At 61.1% G+C, this 22,586-nt stretch overlaps 1 protein-coding gene across 1 annotated transcript; it reads right to left on the bottom strand.

Annotated features, from left to right (window-relative positions):
* Window positions 1-9,445: 9,445 nt before the first annotated feature.
* GPR20 (G protein-coupled receptor 20) lies at window positions 9,446-22,283 on the bottom strand. Its single transcript, XM_032467787.1, has 2 exons — window positions 22,204-22,283; window positions 9,446-13,269 (listed from the first exon to the last, which is right to left on the bottom strand). The coding sequence occupies exon 2, from the start codon at window positions 13,241-13,243 to the stop codon at window positions 12,161-12,163; it is 1,083 nt and encodes a 360-aa protein (XP_032323678.1). The 5' UTR covers window positions 13,244-13,269; window positions 22,204-22,283; the 3' UTR covers window positions 9,446-12,160.
* Window positions 22,284-22,586: the final 303 nt, after the last annotated feature.

Here is a 22,586-nt window from a genome sequence, read left to right as displayed (position 1 = left end):
CTCAAACATTCCTAGACGTGGTATGCTATTGTAGATCTTAAAGGCTGCTTAAAAATGACAGTGCCCCAAGTAGGTTTTCATAGAATATAAATTTCTTTTTTAAATCCAGTTTTGAGTCTGCAAAATGTCCTGGAAGACCCAGGTCCTTGGGACCTGGTCTGGGTGGCCTGGGTGGCTTGCCTTTTCTCCCACCTCCATCTCAGGGTGGGTTCTGGGGTCTGCCAGAGTTGGGTTCCAATCCCAGAGCCACACCCTTCAGAGCTGGCCAGCTGAGGGAGGCTGACTGCCATTGGTGCTTAAACGCCAGGGCAGTGGTAGCACCCCACCCTGCACCCATCCCTCCGAGCTCCGATTCTGCCCATTTTATGGAAGGGGAAATGGAGACCCAGTGTAGTCCCTGCCAAGACCCAGAGAAGTGTCTGCGCAGCAGGCTGGTCAGCTCCCGGCATCCCCAGTCTCTACTGGAAGACCCCCCTCCTGCCTCTGTCCCTGCAGACCTGGCCCCTGCCCCAGCCGGGCACACCTCCATGCCTGAGACCATGCCGGGCCTTCAGCCTGCACCTCTCACCCTCCAAGTCCAGGGAGGCCTGCAGACCCAGGCCCTCTCCGCTGCCCAGCCCCTAGGGGAGGGGGACAGAGGGGCCTAGGGGCTGCCCAGGGCGGAGGAGTCTTGCTGTGCCCCTCTCCTGAATGCTTTGTGTGATCTCAGTCCCTGGACCATGGGGTCCCCAAGGTCCCCTTGGCTTGGAGGACAGTCTTCTGGAACATGGGGTCCCAAAGCTCCCCTGGCTGTTTTCTCCTGGGCTGTTCTGAGATGAAGTTCCAGCGCTGGTCCTCCAGGTCCTCCCAGGCCCAGAAGTCTGAGCTGAAGCCTCCCTCCCCGGGGGGAAGAGGGGAAAGGGAGTAGGGTGGAGGTTGGGGGTCAGGTGCAGACACCAGTACAGGGCCAGGAAGCAGCCGGGTCCAGCTCGTATGGTGTCAGAGCCAGGAAGGAACTTGGACCCATAGGCTCCTCCCCTCCTCAGCCCCAGCTTCCTCACCCACAAGATGAGGTGGGGGCCCCACCCTCCTCGCAGGGCTTGAACAAGATCGCTGACCGCACAAGGCACAAAGCCCCCAAAACCTATCAGGAAACATGCTGAGGCGCCGGGGCGCTGGCTGGTGGCTTCTCAGGCTCACAGAGGCGGCGTCCGTCCTGACCGGGGGAAGGGCTGCTCCAGGCAGATCCGGGGCGGGTGGCCGTTGGCAGGGATGGGCCTCGGTGTTCTCATCCGTGAGTCAGAGGCGATGGGAACATTAATTTATTTGAGTGGCTGGCATGGCTGAGGACTTGGAAGACAAGAAGACTTTACCAAGGGTGGGCCAAGGGTGCCAGGGTGGGGGCAGGGATGGCGCCTGGGAGACCCCTTCTCGGCCACTTGATCACTGTTCCCAGGGTCTGCTGGGCAGTAGGCCATGTGCCATGGACCTGCCCTCAGGGAGTGTCAATCTGATGGGGGACCCAGGGGAGGGAGTTTGTGACCTAGATGATGGGGTCATGGGGGAAGGTGGGCAGCTGGGCAGGATCTGCAGCAGCTTGGGTGGGACCCGAGGGGAGATCTCCAGGCTGGAAGAGGCAGGAGGCACAGTGTGGCCTGATGGTAGGAGGAGCTGAGGAGGAAAGCAGTTTTCTCCTGGAGCCTCCAGAGGGAACTGGCCCTGCTGGCACCTTGATTTTAGCACTCCTGACCCCCAGGGAGAATACATATGTGTGGTTTTAAGCTGCTAAATTTGTGGTTCTTTGGTACAGCAGCCATAGGAGACCAAGGCAGGCTTTTCTAGGGCCAGAGGCCAGCTGTGGCCCCAGGCTGATGCTGCTGGCTGCCATCTTGGGGCAGGGGTGGGTGAGGCCAATCCCAGGACCCCTGGTGGCGGTCGCTAGGAGCCCAAAGCTGGCCCCACCCACAGGCCATGGAGACGGGCGGGCTTGGGCTCAGGCTGGCCCAGGACTGTGACCCCCAGGCTACGTGCAGTTCCCTCTGGAGGCAGATCTACTGTGGCACCCCCAGCCCCACGCGTGGTGTTGGGGTCCTTACAGGAATGGCTGGGTTGGGGGTGATTCGGAAGCAAGTAGGGGTTCCGGGCCAGTCTCTGGGATACTCTGGGATCTCCCAGGAGACTCTGAAGCCAATGGTGAGGGCTGCCCTCCCCACTGCTGACTCACCTCCCCGGCCTTGTCCTGAGCACTGGGCTTGGCTGGAGGCAGCGCTGGGCGGGTCACCAACAGTACAGATGGTACTTTTCGTTAATCCTGTCAACAGTCTTGTGGGTGTTTCTATCCCTGTTTCTCAGATAAGGATTTTTTAATAGTTTTTTTTTTTTAATTGAGTTGAAATTCACAGAACATAAAATCACCATGTTAAAGTGTACAATTCGGTGGCATTTGGTACATTCACAATGTTGTGCAACTGCCCCCTCTATCTAGGTCCAGAACATTTCTATCACCCCCAAAAGAAACCCTGTACCCATCAAGCAGTCACTCCCCACTCCCTGCCCCCAGCCCCTGGCAACCGCTAATCTTTCTGTCTCTGGATGGGCCTGTTCCTGACGTTTCCTATAGATGGAGTCACACTGTGATTGCTGTGTGTTCCTGGCTTAGCTCACGCAGTGGAATGTTCTCAAGCCTCACCCACACTGTGGTGCGCCAGTGCCTTGCTCCTTTTCATGGCAGAGTAATACTCCGTCACCCAGCTGTTTAATGGCTCATCTGTTGATGGACATACGGGCTGAAGCTGGGGTTTGAACCCCTCTTTTCGGGGTCCTGGCTCTGCTCTCCCCCACAGCCTTCACCACTCCAGGCCTGCCCTCCCCTTGCCTGGACTTAGTGACTTCTGCCCTCCTGGAGGCCGGGCTGGGGAGGGATCAGCCAGGGAGTGAGTGAGGTCCCTCCAGGCTGTTTGCACACAGGAGGTGTCCTGCAGCTGCCCTTCCTGCCTGAGGCTCCAGAATCGGCCAGTCCTACAGTTCCCTGGCCTCAGAGCTCTTGGGTCTGAAGATTCCCAAATACTAAGCTTCCGAGGTTTGAGGAGCTGGGGAGTTCTGAGCAGATACCTGCCTCCGCCCCGCGCCCACAGCAGGCATCACTAATGGAGGTGGCTGGGCCTTCAGCATCCCTGTGGGGCCTGAGGCAACGACCACCACTCGCTGGGGGTGAGGCCCATGGGCCCTACTTCCAGCAGATGGTCCGTCTCCAGTCGACCCTTCTCTCCCTGCTGGGCTCCCACTCCCCTCCCATGGCCACAGGCCCTTCCCTGCCCCCTCTTACCCGAGTGGGCCCTGGTCTTTTCTGCCACCTCGATCCTGTCCCCAGCATGCTGTGGACAGCTGGGTGGGCCCTGCAGGAAGGGCCCTGCAGGCTCTCAGGATGGGGACAGGTGGTGGGGATGGGGGAGGCTGCCCGGGTCAGGGTGCCCAGGTCCCTTGGGCAGCAGCAGAGAACCTGGCTGAAGGGCAGGGGAAGACCCCAGGAGGTGACAGGGCACCCCCTGCTCCCTCCCTCCCTTCCAGGCGTCAATGCCCCGGTCAGTCCTCTGGGTGGGGAGTGAGCTCTCAGAGGGGCAGTTTCCCGTGGGTAAGGTGTTCACACCCCTGACATCCTGCGGGCACTGGTCCCACTGCATCTGGAAAAGGGGTTTTGGAACTGAAACTGTGCACCCTGGGGGCTCAAACTGAGCTCTTGGTGCCCTGGGCTCCCGGGGGAGGGGAAGAGAAGGTGGGGGGCTCTTTGTTGCTCTTGTTGGAAGACAGATTCTGTTTCTGCTCTTCGTGCCTCCCACCCTGTCCTCCCTCTGCAGCCTGGGAGCGGGGACCCTTTGTGGGAAAGGGCGAGCTCTGGCCTCGAAATAGCTACATGTGGACAGAAATAACCCTGGCCTCAAAAAAGAACATGGAAAATTAAATAAGGAACATGAGCAGTAGTGCTTGTTGAGTGACTGATCAATGGACTATTCTCATGAACATGTGAGTGGAGGTAAGTTGAAGCCCTCATCCCGTCTCCTGCATTTTCATCACGACAACCTGAGAAGTTCAAGGTAGGATGGCCATTTTATGGATGAGGCTCAGAGAGGTCAACTCACCTGCCCAAAGTCACACAGCAATTCAGGGCTGGATCTGGGATTTGATCCCAGCCCCACAAACATGGATATTTCTGCAGAGCCCACTGTGTCTGGTGCCAGGCTCAGATGGACCTCTGACTGTCCAGCTTGTCCACTCCCTTCTTCTCCTGCACCCTGTGGCCTGCTGTCCCTTGGGCTGGCTCTCACCTGTGGCATCTGAACACCCTTCCTCTCACCCAGCACCCCCTCTGTGGATCTGGCTTGTCTTCTGAGGACCCCCAGGCATGGAGGGATGTGCTGTCCCAGGAGTACTGCAAATATCCTGCGAGGTGCCACCTGCAGCCACCAGGGAGACCAGGAAAGGTGGCTTTTCATGGGAAGGCAGGGGTGTGGTGCACAAGCCAGAAGTCTGCATTCGAGGGGGTTCCGAGACTGAGAATCACAAACCTCTGTCTCTCTCCTCCCTTAGCCCGGCCCCCCACTTCTCGTTCCCTTTGAGGGGGTCCTTGGCAAGCACCAAGGCCTGAGGCTACCCATGTGAGAGGCTGGGGTCGGCAGAGGCCACAGGGAAGCAGGGAGTGGATGGAAGGTTCTAGAGCCGTTGCAGTGAAGGAAGATGAACACAGGGAGGATTTCAAGGCTCTGGTGTTCACCTGTCTGTCTGTCTGTCTGTCTGTCTCCTGCTTCCTCGCTGCCTGGCTTTGGGGCGGCACCAGCGCTGTGGTTGGAAACGTCCAGTGCTGCTTGTCGGGACGCCCCAGCCCTCGGGCATGCTTCTCTCTCCTGCCCACACAGCGGGCCCGCCTGCCAGGCTGTGTGACTCAGGGCAGCTGTCTGACCCTCTCTGGGTTCATAAGATGGTGAATGAGGTTCTTAACCTGGGGACTGTGTATAGCCATGGCGGGCTCTCAGCTGCCCTAAATCACGCAGTCAGGGGGAGGAGGCATCTCGGGGGAACCCTGGCAGCCCAGAGCCCGCAATCCCCATGTGTCATGGAGTTATCAACCTCTCTCCACAGCCCACGAGCAGGGTTTGGCTCACTGTCCACTCCCCCACCTCTGGCCACCTCACTTAACCTGTCTGGCAGGTGGGGACACAGACCTAGAGCGAGGGGCTGCCTCACAGGTGGCTATATTGAAGGGGCCAGGGAATTCCTGACACTGTCACTCTCCACACCGGGAGCATTAAGGAAGCTGCAGCTCTTCCAAGCAGCCTTCCAGGATTGCCGGCTCTGGGGCCACCCCTCCGACGGTCAGGTGGCAGAGATTATTTTGAGGGTCCCTGCCCTCTGGGTCCTGGCTGGCGGCTGACACCTCAGGTGCCGCTCCCAGGCCAGCAGCGCCACCTGGTGGCCCCAGGCACTCAGACATCTCCATCCAACTGGCATTCCCAGGGGATGCTGGAGGAGTTGGGATCTGGGAGTTGCTCGCTCACCCAAGATCTCTGGCAGCTCTGAGAACCCAGGCATCCTGCACCCACACACCTCCCCTGGTCGTGTGTGTAGGTTCCAGGGGAAGCTCAAAGACGGGGCTTAACCCAGAAGAAAGAGTGAGAATGGAAGGGTCCCTGTCATTGTGACTAGTGTGTGCGTGCGTGTGAGTGCCCAGTTGAGGGGGCAATTGTCCTGTTGGGAGGGAGACCCTCAGGTCACATCCACCACAGGAAGGTAAAGGATGTTGTTGAATAAAGGAAGGAAAATGAATGAATGTGCTGGGGCCTTCCTTGGGGAAGCACTATTTCCTTCATTAGCTCGGTTCAGTCACTAATTATTGCCTGGTGAGCACCATGGGAACACACACACACACACAACAACACTCACACACAGCAACATACACACATACAACACACACGTACACACACATAAACACATACACACCCAATACACACAGCAACATACACAGAAACACACCACACAATACACACCTACACGCACACACAACAAACAGACATACACACAACACACACAACACATATGTACACACACAATGCACACACACGTACACATATGCACATAATGCACATACACAAACATATACACACATAAACACACATATACGTGATAAGTGTGTATACATACACATACGTACGAGTGTTTAATTCTCATAACTGCACCTAAGGCAGTGGATGTAAATCCTCCCCCCGACAGGAAAGGAAACCGAGGCTTAGTGATGGCACGTGACTCGCTCAAGGCTGGAGAAGTTGTTGTGGCCAAGGGGCTGGCGTGGGCCGCACACGCCGTTCCACCCGCCTGGCTCTGTACCTGGGGCGCCTGCCCTGGGCTGGGTTGCGGCACTACCCGTGAGCCTCTGGCCTGAGGATCCGGGGAACTGCTCCCAGACCCGCCCCGCCGTGGCTTTACTCTGGAGAGGAAGGATGGAGTGCAGGTTCAGAGCCCTGGACCTCACCCCCATGGACTAGAACTTGACCCTCAACCCGCAGCAGGTGACTAAGGGGTGTACCCATGGGGATGAGTGGGGCAAAAAGACCCTCACAAGGTCCCAGGTCTCCTCTGTGAAGTGGGGCCTCAGGCCACCGGTACAGTCTGGAGCCTTGGGGTGCACGGGGTCAGGTGCCTTTCACCCCTCCACGGCCTGTAGGTCCTGGGTCCTGAAGGTTCCGTGCAGGGCGGGTGACTGTGGCCCTGGGCGGCTCCTTCCACCAAGCCCCACCCCTTCTCCCACCTGGGACCTCATCAGGAACTCCCTCTCTGCTGTGTGGTGCCCCGGGAAGGCCTCCCTGGCATGGGATGTGAGCGGGGACTCCACGCCTTGTGAGGCCACCTCTCTGCCCAGGACCCTTCCTTCCCCCCTAGCTGGGGCCCGAGAAGCCAGGGGCCGCAGGGGCAGGGGGAGCAGAGCCTCAGGCGGGCGCACAGACGGCTTCTCCCATTCCGGTCGTGGCTGGCCTGGGTACCGAGGATCTGCCACCACAGGGAGCCGTTTGGTCTAAGCTCCTGATCACAGCCGAAGAAACCGAGGCCCAGAGAGGGCAGGGATGTGGCTGAGGTCTCATGGGCACCTGGTGGGCCTCCTTGGGGCTGGGCTCTGCTGTGTCTCGAGCTGGGCTGGGGCTGTCTCAGTTTAGGGGGGCACCTGCAGGCTGGACAGCAGGACCCTCCCTATAGATGGCAGAGCCAAGCCTTGGACAGGTCCCAGAGTCAGCGAATCTGCAGATGAGCTGGGCTGGGACTAACGTGCATGGCCCCAGCACGTGGGCTGGTGTCCACACACCCTGGGGCTCAGTTTCTTCATCTGTAAAATGGGGGTGAAATGCCCTGGCCCTGCCAGCCTGCTGAGGCACCAGGGGAACCTGATGCTTGAAGAGCTCCTATCACCACAGCCTCCGGAGAGGCCCAGCCACGAGGGGTCTGGCAGCCAGGTGGGCACGGTGAGGACCAGGAGGGCAGGGCCTCGAACACCTCCTCCTCTCTGAAGCCCTTCTGGACACCCCTGCTTGGCTGGCCCCACACGGTGTGGGCGAGGGCTCTGAGCCCCCAGCCACCCAGCTGGGCCCCAGGCTGCAGGCTCCTGGGAGCCCTGCAGAGAAGGCGCTGCAGTGGGCAGTACTGAGAGAGAAGACGGGGACAAGCCATGCAGAGTCCCCGAGGGCCATGGCGCTGCTGGGGCAGGGGCTCAGTCTGGATGGCACAGTTGGGCCATGGGATCTGTTCTGCAGTGGGCTGGGTGGGGAGGAATTCATCAGGCTGGCCCCGGGGGAGCAGGGCAGACTGGCAGGGCAGGGGGCCTGCTGAGACCCAGACCCAGAATAGATGGGACCCTCAGGGAGGGTGTGGGGGAGCCCTGGGCCCTCATCCTGCCAGTGTGGGGTGCAGGACCTGACTGGGTCTGAGGAGGCTCCAAGGGGCAGGTGGTCATGTGGAAACAGGGAACAAGGGGTGGGGAGGTGGTGAGCAAGGCAGGGAGCAGGGGGGCCAGGCCTGGAGGCAGGGGAAGGTGGAAGCTGTTTGCCCAGGCCCATCCGGCCCTGGTGCGGCGGCCCTGCCCCCCCACCCATCCCCTCCTGCACCCAGTGCACCCTCCTTTCTGATGACACTCAGCTGACTGGTCCCTACATCCCTGACCCACAGCTTTCCTGGCTTCTGTCAGGGGGTCAGGGGGTCAGGGGGCCAGGAGGTAGGGACCTTGGCCCTGGGGTCAGGCAGGTCCAGTGGGGAATGCTAGCCCCGTTTTGAAGATGGCGTTGGGTAGACTTGGTTTGGTCCCATTAGCTCTCAGCCTCAGTTTTCTCCTCTGTGAATTGGAAATGCAGGCCCCTCGGGCGTGGGGGCCGGCCCAAGTGGGCGGGAGGACATGAGGAGCGACTGGCTCCGGGGGTGTCTTCACCTTGTTCCAGGGTTCCCCTCACCCCTGCCTGCTGTGCTCCCCCGTCCTGGGCTCAGGGAGGGGAAGGGAGCACTGAGAGCCTCCTGAGGGAGGCCGTGGGAGGAGTGTGGAGAGGTGGGAGTTGGGGGCTGTGAAAGTGCGGGGTGTAGACCAGGACATTGGGGTGGGACATCCATCTCCGCAGGGCCCCCACCCCTGCTCAGGCACCAGAGGCCCCAGGAAGCCCGGGCGGGCGCCCAGTGACATTTCCTGCTATTAATGGAGCTTAATCTAAACAGGCCCTAATATTTACCTCCAGATGCCTCCGGCCTCTGAGGGTGCCAGACAGCGGGAGTGATGAGTCCCGTGCAGGCGCTGCCCTTCTCACCCTGTGCTTTCCTGGGCCGTGTATGATGCAGGAGAGGGGCCTGGAAGCTCTGGTCCGAGCCCCCTCCTGGATGCCAAGAGCCTCAGTTTCCCCATCTGGATTATGGGGAGGATCAGAGAAGAGGACAGAGCTTTTTCAGCCTATTTGGTAAGCGGTGCTGTGGTCCTTCCCTCTCTCCCTCACTCTCCAGTGTCTACCAGCTGACACATCTCCTCCCTCTCCCTCCGGATCATACATTTGGTGATCTGACCAGATGTTGTGGGTAGTCTGGCTGCCCTGCTCATGTCTGTGTTCTCTCCCTGGGCAGGCAGAGCTGGGACCAGGATCGGGCAGGACCCGCCATTCTGCTGGTCTGTGCTGCTACCCTAGCTACTGCTCCCACACCCTGCCCACAACTCTACCGCCTGTGCCCACCCCTCCAACCATCACCCTTCAGAGGCCCCTACACCTGCCCCCAGCAGTGGGCAAAACCACGAACCCACAATCAGTCTTTCCTGTGGAGCCCCTGTCTGTCGACAGGACGGTGAGTGGGGCAGGGGGGACACGGGGGCCCCCACCTGGCTCAGTGCCCCACGGCGACACCTGCCCACCAGCCAGGGCACTGCGTCAAGGGCACAAAGGGAGAAAACAGGACGAGGACGCCTCGTTAAGGAGAATGTTTACATCAGATATAAATATACACACCATCTTACGTCTCTTGGGTTTTTCAAAAATCTGGGAAGGGAGGCTATGCGGATGGAGGTGCAGGGACTTCACACCCTGGCCCCTGTGGGACCAAGGACAGCCCCAGTCCAGCCTCTGGAGTCTCCTGGGCCTGTGCCCTGATAGAGGAGGCCCGAGTGGGAGGGGGCAGCCGTCAGGAGGAGGGAGCCGGTGTCGGAGGAGTATGGGGACCCAGACAAGGCCATGTGGGGTGCACCCCTTGCCTCCAGCTCCCTGCCCACCAGCTGCAAAAAGGACAAGGATAGGAGGGGGAGGGGTGGAGAGCGGGGGAAATAGGCCCACCCAGTGAGGGTTCTGCAGGGGGGCCATCGGACTTGGCTTTCTGAGGTGTGAGGTTGCCCCTCCCAGGCTTGGGTGGTGGAAGGCTCTCGTGGGGTCCTTCATCCCCAAGACCCTCCCAGTCCCAGAGGAACCCAGGTGGGAGAGTGGGATTTCACGTGTGGGCAAGGGGAGGGGGCTTGGGCAGCCTGGGTCTGGACCCCAGTTCTGGCCGCTGGGCTCTTACTTCCATCAGTGGTGGTGATTCAGGCTGCAATGCGTATGAGGCAGACCCAGGCAGACCTGGGACCCAATCAACATTTGCCCAGCCTCGTGCTGTCACCCCTCCTTAAAGAGGAGGAAGGGATTTTCAGAAAAACTGCAACCTCTCCATCCCCAAGCACAGCAATCAGCTAGTGTCAGACACTCACTCTTTAGTATAAATTAGAGTGAGAGCCTGGCTGCTGACCCCGGGCTGGGGCCAACCCCTGACACTGACCTTCCCTCCCCTGCTCCGTGGTGGCCCCGGGGGCGGCTTGCAGGCTGGGGAGAGGCAGAGCTCTGCCGGAGGCTCCTGCCTGAAAACCCAGCGTTACTGCCGCTCCCCGGGCTTGGTATTGCTGCTGCTCCGGGCTTCTCGGCACAGTCTGCTCCATGCCCTCCTTTCCTGAGAGCCAGGCTCCTCCTCTGCCCTGTGCAGCTCCGGGTCCTTGGTGAGCCACGGCCCTCTCTGAGCTGGGAGGTGGGAGGAGGCTCCAAGGGTGGTGGTCCTGATCCTGACAGCCACACCCTCTGCTTCTTGAGCATCCGGGCCCAGGAAGCAGCCCTGGGCTGGGGGCCCGGCTCCACCACCATCTGAGCAAGCCTTGGACTTCCATGGGCTCCAGCATCCCTGCCTGGCCAGCCCACAAGGTCCTGGGGCCAGAGAAGCTGACCCCGTGGGGCTCCAGCTGTAGTTTGCAGATAGTGATGTTCTTGCAGTACCCGGTTCTCACACTGTGACCCTGGCAAGGTCCCTTCCCTCTCTGAGCCTCAGTTTTGTCTTCTGTAATATGGATATAAATGGATTTCCTGCCTCTCATCCAGGCCTCACTCCAGGGCCCTGAACTTGGGGGACAGGGTACTCTGCCTGGAGCCACTGAGCATGTAGGACTTTTCTCTGTAGACAAAGGGCAAACTGGGCCCAGATCCCATCTCACCTGTGTCAGTGGCGTTGGCCACATATGAGGGTGGAGGCTGGTGGCTGGAGGTGCCCGGGATGCTCAGCACTACTCTCGTGCAACAGGCACCCTCCCCTCTTACAACAATCCAGAAAGGGCTCACGGGAGCTTGGAAGCTTGACAGATGAAATCTCAGAGTCCAGCTCAGAGAAGGTGACCAGAGGCCCAAGCCAGAGAAATGCTCCCTTCCCAGGAAAGGCCCGGAAGCGTGATGAGCCAGGCCAGCAGGAGAACCCAGGGCTCTGTGGAGGCAGGGAGCCGGTGGCCTTGGATCAGCAGGCCGGGGTTCAAGTTGCTGTGTCTTTTTTCTTGGTTTCTCATCCATAGGATGGGGCTGTGAGCCCTAGCGCCCTCCAGGGGAAACAGGCAGGGTATTCTGAGATGGTTCCTGAAATGGGGGGCTTTGGGAAGAGCTGAGCAGTCTCCCTGGGGCAAGCATGGAGGCATTGGAGGAGGTAGGGCTGGGTTTTATTCTGACTTGGTCATCGCCCAGCCGTGGCACCTGTACGTGACCCTCAGCACCCCCAACAACCTTCCCTGCGTGGTGAATGGGTGAAAAACAGCCTCTCCTTTGTAGGAGTGTCAGCCCAGATACCACAGCGCTTACGGCAAAGCACTCCATGGTGTCATGCTGTCGTTTTGTGAGATTCACAGGTGCCTCAAGAGGGGATCCTGCAGACGTGAACCCCTCATGTCTGCTAAGGTAACATTATGTCCCCTGACATTTCCCTTCTGTCCTTGTTCTCTGTCAGGAGGGACGTGGGGGTGGGGTGGGGAGGGGGCCTCTTCAGGTCATCTTTTCAGCCCTCTTTGACATTCCCAGAACCTACCAAATCTTTGTCCCTGTTTCTGAGGAACCCCTTCTGGGAGTAGAATGGTCCAAGTGAGAAGCAGCTCCTGGCTACCCCTCTGAGTTTTCAGTGGCCACAAGATACCCTAGGGGTGGCAAGTAATCAGCATTCAGGCCACCATGGACTCTCTGGAGCCCTTGGCAGACATTGCTAATCAATCTCCAGGCAGTGCACCCGGCAGCCATCACCAATTGATCAAGGTGGACCCAATTTGCCACCTGGGTCGAGCAGATGTCTGTGCTGTCCCTGACCTGGTATGCCCAGATTAGTCCTGGCCCACGGCCCCCTTGCAGAGTCCTGCCGACTAAGCCTCAGGCCCATTAGCCAGGGTCTGCGTGAGGGCTCGAGGTCTGGCTCCGAGGATGTGATGGTGGCCTGAGCCCTTGGAGCTCCTGTGCATGCTGACCACGTCGCAGCTGCTAGGCTCGCACTCCACTCCACGCCCACGGAAGAGGCCACGGACGGTGGCCTGGAAGCTGCTGGTGACGAAGCAGTAGACGATGGGGTCCATGCAGCTGTTGAGGCTGCTGAGGGTCACAGCCACGTGATAGGCCACAAGGCTAGTGTGGGGCGGCACGTCGGGCCACAGCTCCACGGCCACCTGGCGGGCGTGGAAGGGCGTGAAGCAGACGAGGAAGATGACGAGCACGGTGAGCAGCAGCTGCATGGCCCGCACGCGGCGCTGGCGGCCCTGGCGCAGCAGGCCTGGCCGTGACAGCGCGCACAGGATGCGGCCCGTGAACATGCTGATGACCAGCAGCGGCAGCAGGAATTCCAGGACGGTCAGCGCGAGGACGCGGCAGCACGGCCCGCCGGTGGCCGTCACGCTCAGCACGGACAGGGTCACGGTGCTGGCAGCCAGCCACACGCAGGCGCACACGGCCCTGGCACAGGCAGGCTGGCGCCAGCGGCGGGAGCCCTCGGGCTGCACGATGGCCAGGTAGCGGTCCACGCAGATGCAGGTGAGGAAGAGGATGGAGCAGTGCATGTTGAGGAAGTAGCTGAAGACGTGCGGGAGGGCGCAGCGCAGACAGCCGCGGGCGCCGTAGAAGACGGCGAAGCGCGTGGGCAGGGACAGCCCCACCAACAGGTCGGTCACCACCAGGTTGATGGTGTAAGTGACCGACGGCGTCTTGGCCCGGGTGCGGCAGCTGAAGACGTACAGCGCCAGCCCGTTGAGCACCAGCCCCGCCAGGAAGATGACGCCATGCACTGCCATCAGCACCAGCCACAGGCCCGGGAAGGCAGCATGCAGCTCCTCGTCCAGCAGGGCAAACCGGTGGAACAGGGACATCTCTGACATGCTGTTGTTGGCCCACATCACCCCCGCCACCGTGGCATTGGGGGCCGCCACGGCTGAGGGCCCTGTGGGAGACGCGGAGGGCATGACAGTGGCCAGCGTGCACCCTGGGCCTGGAAGGAAGGAGACGGGGTTAGCCTGGGGTTATTGGAGCCCTGCCCAGGGGCTGAACCCCACCTGGCTCATCTGTCCACCGAGCACCCCAACATTCCTGCCTTCGTGCCTTTGCCCGGCCCAGCCCTGGCACTTGCCAGTGTGGAGCTTTGGCAGAATGCTAGGGCTCTGAGCCCACGCCTCTCTGATGCAGGAGGTGAAAAGCCTTGCAAGATGATCATCAGGACTGAGAGAAGACAAAGGCGACTGGTGTGGCACAAATAAGATGATGGGCCAAGTGTGGGGTGTTTGAGACCAGGCTCTAATTCCAGGTCCTCCCTCACTTGCTGTGCAACATCAGGCAAGTCAGTTAACCTCTCTGTGCCTCATGTCCTAATCTATACCACTGGAACTGCAGAGCCGCTGGGAGGATTAGCTGAGCACAGCAGCAGCGCCCAATGACCACAGTTCTGCTCGGACAGAGCCCGGCCCATGGTCACCCCAGCCCGCTGACCCCACACGCATACCTCACAGCCCTGTCCTCCAGGACACCCATCGGTTCTCACCTCCTCCAAGGCTGGCACCAGGTCAATGCCCGGGGCGAGGATCCTCAAAAGGGACCTTGCCCAAAGAGCTGGGATGTGGGGAACGGGAGTCAGTCCCCTGGCCACCCCAGTTTCTTCCCAGCTCTGAGAGGCTGCCACCTTTGCTGTCTCGGAGGCCCACGTGGGCTGGCTTACTGGGCCAGGGGCCTGGCGCCCAGCCCCTGCAGCAGCAGGGCGGGTGTAAGTTAAATAAACCCCATGCTTCCTGCCGGGCCCAGCCCGGTGGCCGCAGTCGGTGGGGCGGGGTGGGGGCTGGACTGGGGCCGTCCACTTTGTTTTTATTCCTGCTGAGCTGTTTAACTTGAGGAGATTTATCCCTTTGTTTATAAATGAAGGGTTAACAGACTCCCACCCCCACCCCGGGCCAGGCAGATCCTCCAAATAAGGACATTTCTGGCTTTTTCAGGAGAAAGGAGAAGGCTTTGGGGGGAAGCAGGGAGGAGTGGAGGGCACGTGAGACATCCCGGGGCAGAGTGTGCCCTCCCCAACCTGCAGGGGGAGGGAAGACCCCCCCCTTTTCCTGGTGACTGAGGGGAGTGAGGTGTCTGCACTGCCTACTCCCCCTGGCCTCAGGCAACAGGCACCCCGTGGAAGTCCTGCCTGCTGGGGACTGGGGACAAAATGCCCAGCCTGGCTGGGTGGGCACAGCAGGGGAGCTCTTGCTAGCTGAAGTTCGGGTCCCAACCTGGCCTGGAGGGAGGCCCAGGCAGGGCACGTGGTCGCCTCCCTCGTCCAGCTCAGAGAGGTCAGCACCAGCAGAGCCTCTGCCCTGGGAGTCTACCCTCACTCGAGGCTGTGGGGAGGGGTCAGGTGCTGCCCGGGCCTGTGCCCGGCTGCTGAGCCACCTCCGGCACAGGTGTGTCCAGGCCTCAGCTCCCAGGGGGGTGCCCTCCGCTCAGTGTCCTCAGCCCCTAACGCACAGGGACGGTGGGTGTGTATGTCAAATGGCAGCTTGGGGATGTAGGAAGTGAGAGGGCCATCTGGGACAGAGACCTTCTGTGGGCGCGAGGGGGCGGCAAGGGGAGGCGACGAGGCTGGCACCGCGGGGCTGTGGGCAGCAGGGGCCCCAGAAATTCCCTGGGAGGGACGGGGACGCCTCCCAGCGTGCCGCTCCTCTACTACGAGAAACATGACGCCTCGGCAAACCAGGGAGGAAGGGGCCAGGGAGCGAGGAGCTGGCCCCGGACATGCGGCAAATAATGGTTTTGAATTTCCTTCCACGTGCTTTTCAGTTTTCCATCTGCACGAGGTCTGTATTAGTGTCACAGTCAGAGACAAATCATAAACATCGCAGAGCGCTTCCTCTGGGAGATGGTCCCAGGATGACGCTGGCCCAGGGGAGCCTGCCTGCCCAGGAAACTCCCCAAGGGCAGCCTCGCACGCTGGCCAGCAGCTCGCCGAAGGTTCTGGGGGTTCCAGGCCAGCACTGCAGGCCTCGGGGGACCCCAGAGCAGGGGGATGTGCATGCAGGACACCCCAGAAGCTAGACAGGTAAGAACAGAGGATGTCCGCAAAGCACATGCTGGCCTTCAGCTCCAGGAGTCTGCGCCTGATCTCAGGCACCCACTGGGCGCCAGCCCTGGTCACACACTGAGCCACAGTCCAGGAACATGATGACCCTTGGTGTCTGTCGCACTGAACCCGGGGCCTGGCCACAGCCTGGGCCCTCAGCCCTGACTTCCTCACCCGCCATCCCTTCCCCTCTGCTCTCTGCTGAGTCTGATCTCTCAGCTTCTGTCTGTGTGACAAGACCGTCGCCACCCCCCCACTCACCCCACCCCCAGCAGGCCTGGCCCTCTGCCCTGCCTCTCACAACGACAACCACGGATCTGATTCTCAAAGGACCATTCTCTGGACATCTGCTCAGGATCCCTTTGGTTCTGAAAGATGAGGAACTCAAACAGTGAGACTCTGGACCCTGTGCTCAGCCTGTGAAGGTGGGCCTCCCGAATCCACCATCCACGGCCCTCCCCTCTCTGAGGCAGGGAGGGAGCTGGGCTGGGAGGCTCTGAGGGGAGCAGCTCGCACCCCCACAGCCTCAGGGAGGAACCCCCTGCTCCGGTCTCGGCTTCCCAGTGGGCTCCTCTGCCTGAGCTCCTGGGCTCCCTCGATGCACCCTGGGACGGACTCCCCAGCCCCCTGAATCTGTTTGGTCAAGCGTGTGCCCTCCGGGTGGGCCCCCAGCCCCTCAGCCAGGTGCCCCCCTACCCTGTCCACGCTTTCAGCACCCTGTGCTCCTGCCGGCCCTCTCCTCCCTCTCCTCCCACTGTCCAAACCCAGGGCCCCCGTACCCCTGCCTGCTGCCCCAGGCTGGGCCTGTCCAGGCTTCCAAGGGAAGAAGGGGCTCAGGGCGGTGTGGAATGTCACAGCTGGTGACAGCTGGGGGTGGAGAGTGTTATGGGGAGTGTTCAAACAGTAACAGTCACCAGCGGAGGTGCGGGCTGGGGGCTGGCCCCCACTGGCCACTGGTCACCCGGGGTGTTGATTAACCTCCCTGAGCCTCAGTTTCCCTGCCTGGAAAGTGATGGAACAAGAACACCTCCTTTCCGCAGCCTCCAAGCAGACCCATGGCATCACTTCTGTGCAGAGCTGGGTGCTGTGCACCAGGCCCTCCTCACCAGCTCCTGGCCTCTTCTGTTCACTCGGAGGAAACTGCAGCTCTGGGAGGGACAGGCCAGGACTCGAACCCAGGTCTGCCTCGCATGAGCCCACAGCCAGGGCCTTGCTTCTGGGGGAGGGTGGAGCACCCCGGCAAACGGCCCCCTCTGCCCGTAGCTGGGACTTCTGCTGGCAGCTCTTTCGTGGGTTTCCCAAGCTGGTTGGATGTGAGACTCAAGCTGCTGATGGCTGTGTTCCTCTAGAAGAAGTCCACAGGAGGAAGGACACAGTCCTGACAGGGCGATTCAGGGCCCGGGTCCAGCCTCGCCTGGAATCAATATTCTGGGACTTGTTGGTTACCTTCCTCTTTGACTTAAGTTACTTTGAGTAGAGTTTCTTTCACTTGTGACTAAAATAATTGGCTGTACCCTCCTATTCACCTGTCAGCTTTCTTCAGTTCAGATGCTTCTTCCTTCAGAGAGCCCTCCCTGATTGCTTCAGGTAGATTTGCTGCCACTTCTGTGCCCTCACAGGCCTTCCCCACCAGCCTGTGAGTTTTGGGAGGAGAGGCTGGCGCGCTCACATTCAGTAAATGTCAAATGGGTGAGTGAATGACTGTGTAAAGGCCCAGCTTGCACTCGGAGGGTGGGGAACTTGCTACCTACCAGGCTAGACCACCGCGTAGCCCCTGGCCTCTCTGTTTGGCACGGCTTGGAATATGCCTGCTTTCTCTGCCCCTTTCCCGGGGGCCCTGCAGTGAGAAGGAACTGGGGAGAGACATCTGGACCCTCCTATCATCGTGGAGGGGGAAGATCCGTATTTTATGAATGAGGATGCCAGATGGAGAGACAGAGAGCTTCAGCAACTAGCCTGGGACCTTGCCCTGCCTGGCCTTGGAGTGAGAATTCTGACAGTGTCCTCTCTGAACCTCAGTATCTTTGCTTGTGAAGTGGGGACAGCCACAGGGCTGTCGTGGGCCTTAGCTGAGACAGAACACCTGGTGCAGGTATGGCCAGAGGTGGAGAGGTGGGGGAGGGCTCCAGCAGGAGGGCAGCCTTTCTCCCCTGACCCCTCCAGGTGCGCAGGCCTGGAGCTCCAAGACCCTCTGGGGGTGGGTGGGTGAAGGATATCTCTGTCTTCCTCATACGCCTCCCCCCAGGCATCTGGTTACAACCAGCCTTCAGGGGTGGGGCCACCGGGGCAGGGGTCTTCCCTGGGCAAAGCCTGAGGCTCTGAGCAGGGCCGGTGGGGGGGGGGGCCCTTCTGAGTGAGGAGGCTCCAGGTGCCCTCCAGCTGCTGTGCCTGTGCCCAGGCTGCTCCCGCCCCCTCCCTCTCCTCCCTATTTTTAGGAACCCCCCCCCCCAAGCCTCAGCTCCTCGGGAAGACATCTCTTTCCTCGGTGACTGGTTTGGTGTCTCTCCTGGGTGTTCCTCGCCCTGCACCCTGTGCTTCCTCCAGCCTAGGACCAGCCCACGGTGCCTCCCCCATCAGACTGTGAGCATCTTGGGTGGGCCTGGTGGGGTGGGGGTGGGACTGAGCTCCCGTCTGCAGCTCCCAGAACAGCCAGGCACAGAGTGGCATCCATCTTTCTCTCTGGCTGAGTGAACCCCTGAGCAAGCCCAGCAGAACCTGTGGGGCGAGGCCCACTCGGGCACTTGGGGCCCTCCACAACTGGCCCAGCCCCTTCGTAGCCCACCCAGTGTCCCAAGCCCCGCCTGGAACTGGCTTTGCCCTCAGCCCCGCCCTCACTCCCCACCAGTCCTCCCAGCTGAGCAGGGCTGACACCTCCTCCTGGAAGCCCACCCAATCGCGCAGCACGTCGGGCCGTGCTTTCCCCGCCCCCCCACCCCCCCCACCCTTGGTGCTCATCACTGGTGTTTGTCTCAGAGCCCCAGTTCCTTCGCCTGTGATGCTGGGCATGCTAATTGTCGAATGAATGAGTGACTGAGCTCATAAGCGAAGTCGGCAGGACAGCTGGAGGTACTGGTGGGGAAACGCCTGCAGACGCCCCCACACAGAAGGAGCAGAAACAGCCGTGCCCGAGGCCCCTGGCTTCCCGCCTGAACGAGGCCTGCCCGGGTCTGCCGCCCACCTCTGCGGAGAGGCCCGGGTCACCCCAAGCGCTCAGTGCAGGGCTTCTCAGAACCTCTGCCAAGCTCCCAAACCCAGGGAATCTTCCCGGAGGGGAGGATGGGCATCTTTCCCAAAGTCACTTGACCCTGCCCCCCTTTGGGCCCCCTCTCTGTCCAGCCTGGTGGCCACACCAATTCTCCACACCCAGAGTGGGAGGTCATGCCCGGCTACCTTCCTCGCAGCTTTGGGGTCCTTGCTGTGTGCCCAGGAGCACAGGCCAAGACCCGGAGCCTCAGGGCGCCAGTACTTGCCCACAGACGGCCGGGGGGGTGCCGGCCGCACTGACCGCCCTGCCTTTGCAGGTGAGGGTGCATCCTAACATCTCCTTGGCTTCTCTTGAACCCATCCCGCCATCCCTGTGTGTTCTCTGTGGCTGCCCAGCTGCCTGGCAGATGCCAATCCTGCAGCCTGGCTGCTAATATGAGACCAGAGCAGCCAGAGAGCCTGACCTCAGCCCTGGGCAACAGCCTGGGAGTTTAGCCCAAGATCCCAGGTTCATCTGAAGCTCCCATATCAGGAGCCAGGAGGGACAGGCATGGAGGACAGGCCCAGCCTTTCCCCTTTGAAGGTGCCTGGGGCATCTGCTGGGGACCAGCCACCCTGCCAGGAACTCTGCATCCACATAATAATCCTGGGTTTTATAGGAGAAGTAGAGGCCCAGAGAGGTGAGTGACATGCTTTAGGACACACAGTGTGAACTCGGAGCTGGGAATCAAAGGCAGGTCCACCGGCTCCAGGCCCAGGCAGGGGCAGGACCGGGCTGGGGTCGACATTTCTGGACCTGGGGTTTGCGTGCAATCAGATTGTGGGTACACAGAGCACCTGGATATGCCCGTGACCTCGACGGGGTGACCCTCACGGCCTTCCAAGCCCCAAATAGCCGTTACTGGGGGAACCGCCTGCATGTTAATTTTCCTGATTATTCTTGACTTCACAGCATCTGCTTTAGAACATCGCCTGCTGACTTCGGCCAATCTGAGCCTCTGTTTGTTCCATCCAGGGACAGCTGGGCCCTTACTGAGGCCCGATCCGGTCTCCGCAAGGGGACCAGACTGGCCCTGGTTGCCCAGCAGGTCCCAAGTGGCACCAGCGGAGTCGAGGTCCCCACCGTGGCCAGGGCTCTTCCGCCTAGCCCCTGGAGAGGGCTCACTTGTGGACCTAGGTTGAGCACCTGGGCTCCACCCCACGTAACCCGGCCTCACGTTTTACCATCTGAGAGCCCTTGGCTGAGATCTTGGCTCTGATGGCAACGCAAGTTTCTCTGGGGCGGGCAGCCGCAGGCATTGCCACATATGGGGCTCCTGCCTGGTGCCAGGCAGTGCTCCCTGCCAGCCTGGTTCACCCCGCACCTCGCCTCGAGGGCCACAGCTGGTGCTCAGCAGGGCCTGCCGGCCCCTCCCGGCCTCCCGGGGGCAGCGCAGTGGCTTCCACGGCTGCTCCTGCCCACGAGCCCTCAGCCTGGTCCACAGCCTCTGGGCTGTGGTTCCCTCGGCCTGATGTGCCGCTTCTGCCATGTCACCTGTTGAAGGCCCCTGGTGCCCACAGTCCCCCCCCGACCCCACACAGTCCTCCCTGGGCCCCTGGACACCCCTCCACGGGGGCAGAGCCGCAATGCCACAGTTCACGGGTTGTCTCCAAAATGACCCCTCCAGGGTCTCACTGCCTCCACCCAAGACGCCCTCATGCCAGTGTCGCTGGCCCCATCTTGCCTGCGGGGGAACTGAGGCACAGGGAGGTTAAGTAACATGCCTGGGGTCAGCCAGATGGGGGTGGATGAGCTGGGATTCGAACTCTGCCCCAAGGACCCTCTCGCCTGCACCAGGCCACTGAATGTTTACCATGGCCCACTGTGCAGAGAAGGACTCAAAGGTCTGGGGGCTGGCCGCTTGCCCCAGGCCACACATCCAGGGTCCTGGGAACAGTTAGGACCACATGCTTTGGAGGCATCAGATCTGGCCCTGAACCCCAGTGCTGGGGGCACGAAGGGTCCCAGGCAGATGTAGCTCCAGCTCACGGAGCTTGCAGCTGGGGGCAGGGTCGGGGGAGTGGGCTGGAAGTGGCAGAGGGGGCAACTTTGGCCGGTCAGGAGCAGGAGGGGCCTTAGGAGGGTCTAGGGGAACAGTGTTTCAGGCACTGGGAAGAGCACAGCATGGGCCCTGAGGCAGGAAGCAGGCTTCTGTGTTCAGGGCACCCTGAGAGGTCTGTGGGGTGGCCTGGGTGTGGTGCTAGCTAGCAGGGCAGAGCACGGCGGGGATCTGTTGGTGTTCTTCAGGCCCCAGTGCCACCTCCTCAAGGAGGCCCTCCTGGATGGCCCAGCTCCCTGCATACCCTCGACTTCCACCTGCTTTCTTTCCCTTGCAGCCCTTCCAACACCTGACAGCTTCGTATTTATTTCTTTCCTGTTTCTTGTTTTTCCCCTACTGGACTGGCAATGCCTCGAGGGCCAGGACCTGGGCTGGCCTTTCAGGGCTGCGGCTGAATAAATAAACAAATGATTTTGAGAGACCACCTCTGGCCTCTTCAAGCCTGAGCTTCCTCACCTGTAAAGTGGGAGTGCTGAGACCCCCCGCATCACATCAGGTTACCTCAGGACAAAATGAGACCAACCCCTCCCCCACACACTGGGGGCTGGGAACCAGCAGATCTTGCTTTTGCTGAGGCTCAGAGGGGGCCAGCGACTTGTCCATGGCCACACAGCTGAGAGGGGAGGTGGCACCATGGGTGACTCTCTGGTTGGGAGTGACCAGATGTTGGCAGAAGAGTATGGGGGCCAATGGGTAGGGCCAGCCGCCTGCCTGAGGGCTGTGAGCCACTGCCACCACCCCTCCAGTCCCTTCCGTTCCCAGTCTGGCCCCAGGACGCACAGCTGCTCCCTGTCTGTCCTGCCCAGCACCCTGGCCACAGGCCAGTTCCCAACCCGCCCTCCCCCTCGGGACCCTGTCCTTGCTGCCTTCTCACAGGGCGGTCAGTGCCAGCGGGGGCCAGGCAGGGCGGTGCAGTGACAGGTCCACACTGAGGGCTGGGTGGGCTGGCTGCCCTGGGCCTCAGTTTCTCCATCTCTACAAGGTTGGGGGAAGGGCTGGGGCTGGGGCTTAAGACCTGAGCTGGGGGATGACAGGAGGCCACCCTTCTTGGAGCCTGTCCCCACGAATCCCCCAACCCTCAGCCCTGCCCCAGCTTGGGGGATGCTGGTGGCCGAGGTCCCAGAGCTCATCAAATGCCTCTGGGGTCCCCCAACCCCTTTCCTGGCCTGGCCTCTGGGGCCACCCTCATGCCTTGACAGATGGGGAAAAGCAGCCCCCAGCAGATGCCCAGTAGGAGTGTTGAATGAATGATGAGTGAACGAGTTCCAGGGAAGGGGGCTGTGCATCCAGCAGCACAGATGGGGCTCAGGGCAGCAGGAGCTCTCTCTACCCCCCAACACAGCCCTCACCCTCAATCTCAGTTTTCCCATCTGTGCAATGGTTCCTTGCACAGCGAGACATCAAACCCCTTTCAGGCTCCGAGCGCTCTCCTGCCCCTGCCTTTCTCTGTCCTGCAACCTCTTCCTGCCCTGCTGAGGAGTGAGGACACCCAGTGTCCTGGGAGGGGAGGTCTGGCCCGCCGAGGGGGACTCACCACTGCTGGAGAGGAGATGGCCTCCCGCTGCAGCTCTGCGGGCCACTTACTCCGATGGCCAGCCTGGACCGCGCCTTCCTGGGGCCTGACGTCAGGCCCGTGCTTGGGACTCCTTTTGGGCAAAGGCAGCGGGGGGTGGGGGGTGGGGGCGGGGCAGGCTTCTTCCCGCCTCTGCCGGCCCCTTGAGGAACTTGGTTCCAGGGCCCTGGGGGAGGGAACCTATGGGCAGTGGAGTCTACAGCTCTGCCCAGACTAAAGAGGAAACTGAGGCATTGACGGGGGGGGGGTGAGGGGGGTGGTGGTGGGGGCGGGGCATGTATGAGGTAGGGGGGTGGAGCCAGAACCGTACCACCTAGGAAGGGGGAGGGGAAGGGGGAAGGACG

The sequence above is a fragment of the Camelus ferus genome, chromosome 25, assembly GCF_009834535.1.
Source record: "Camelus ferus isolate YT-003-E chromosome 25, BCGSAC_Cfer_1.0, whole genome shotgun sequence".
Lineage (NCBI taxonomy): Eukaryota > Metazoa > Chordata > Mammalia > Artiodactyla > Camelidae > Camelus > Camelus ferus.
This window is presented reverse-complemented; position numbering and strand designations above follow the sequence as displayed.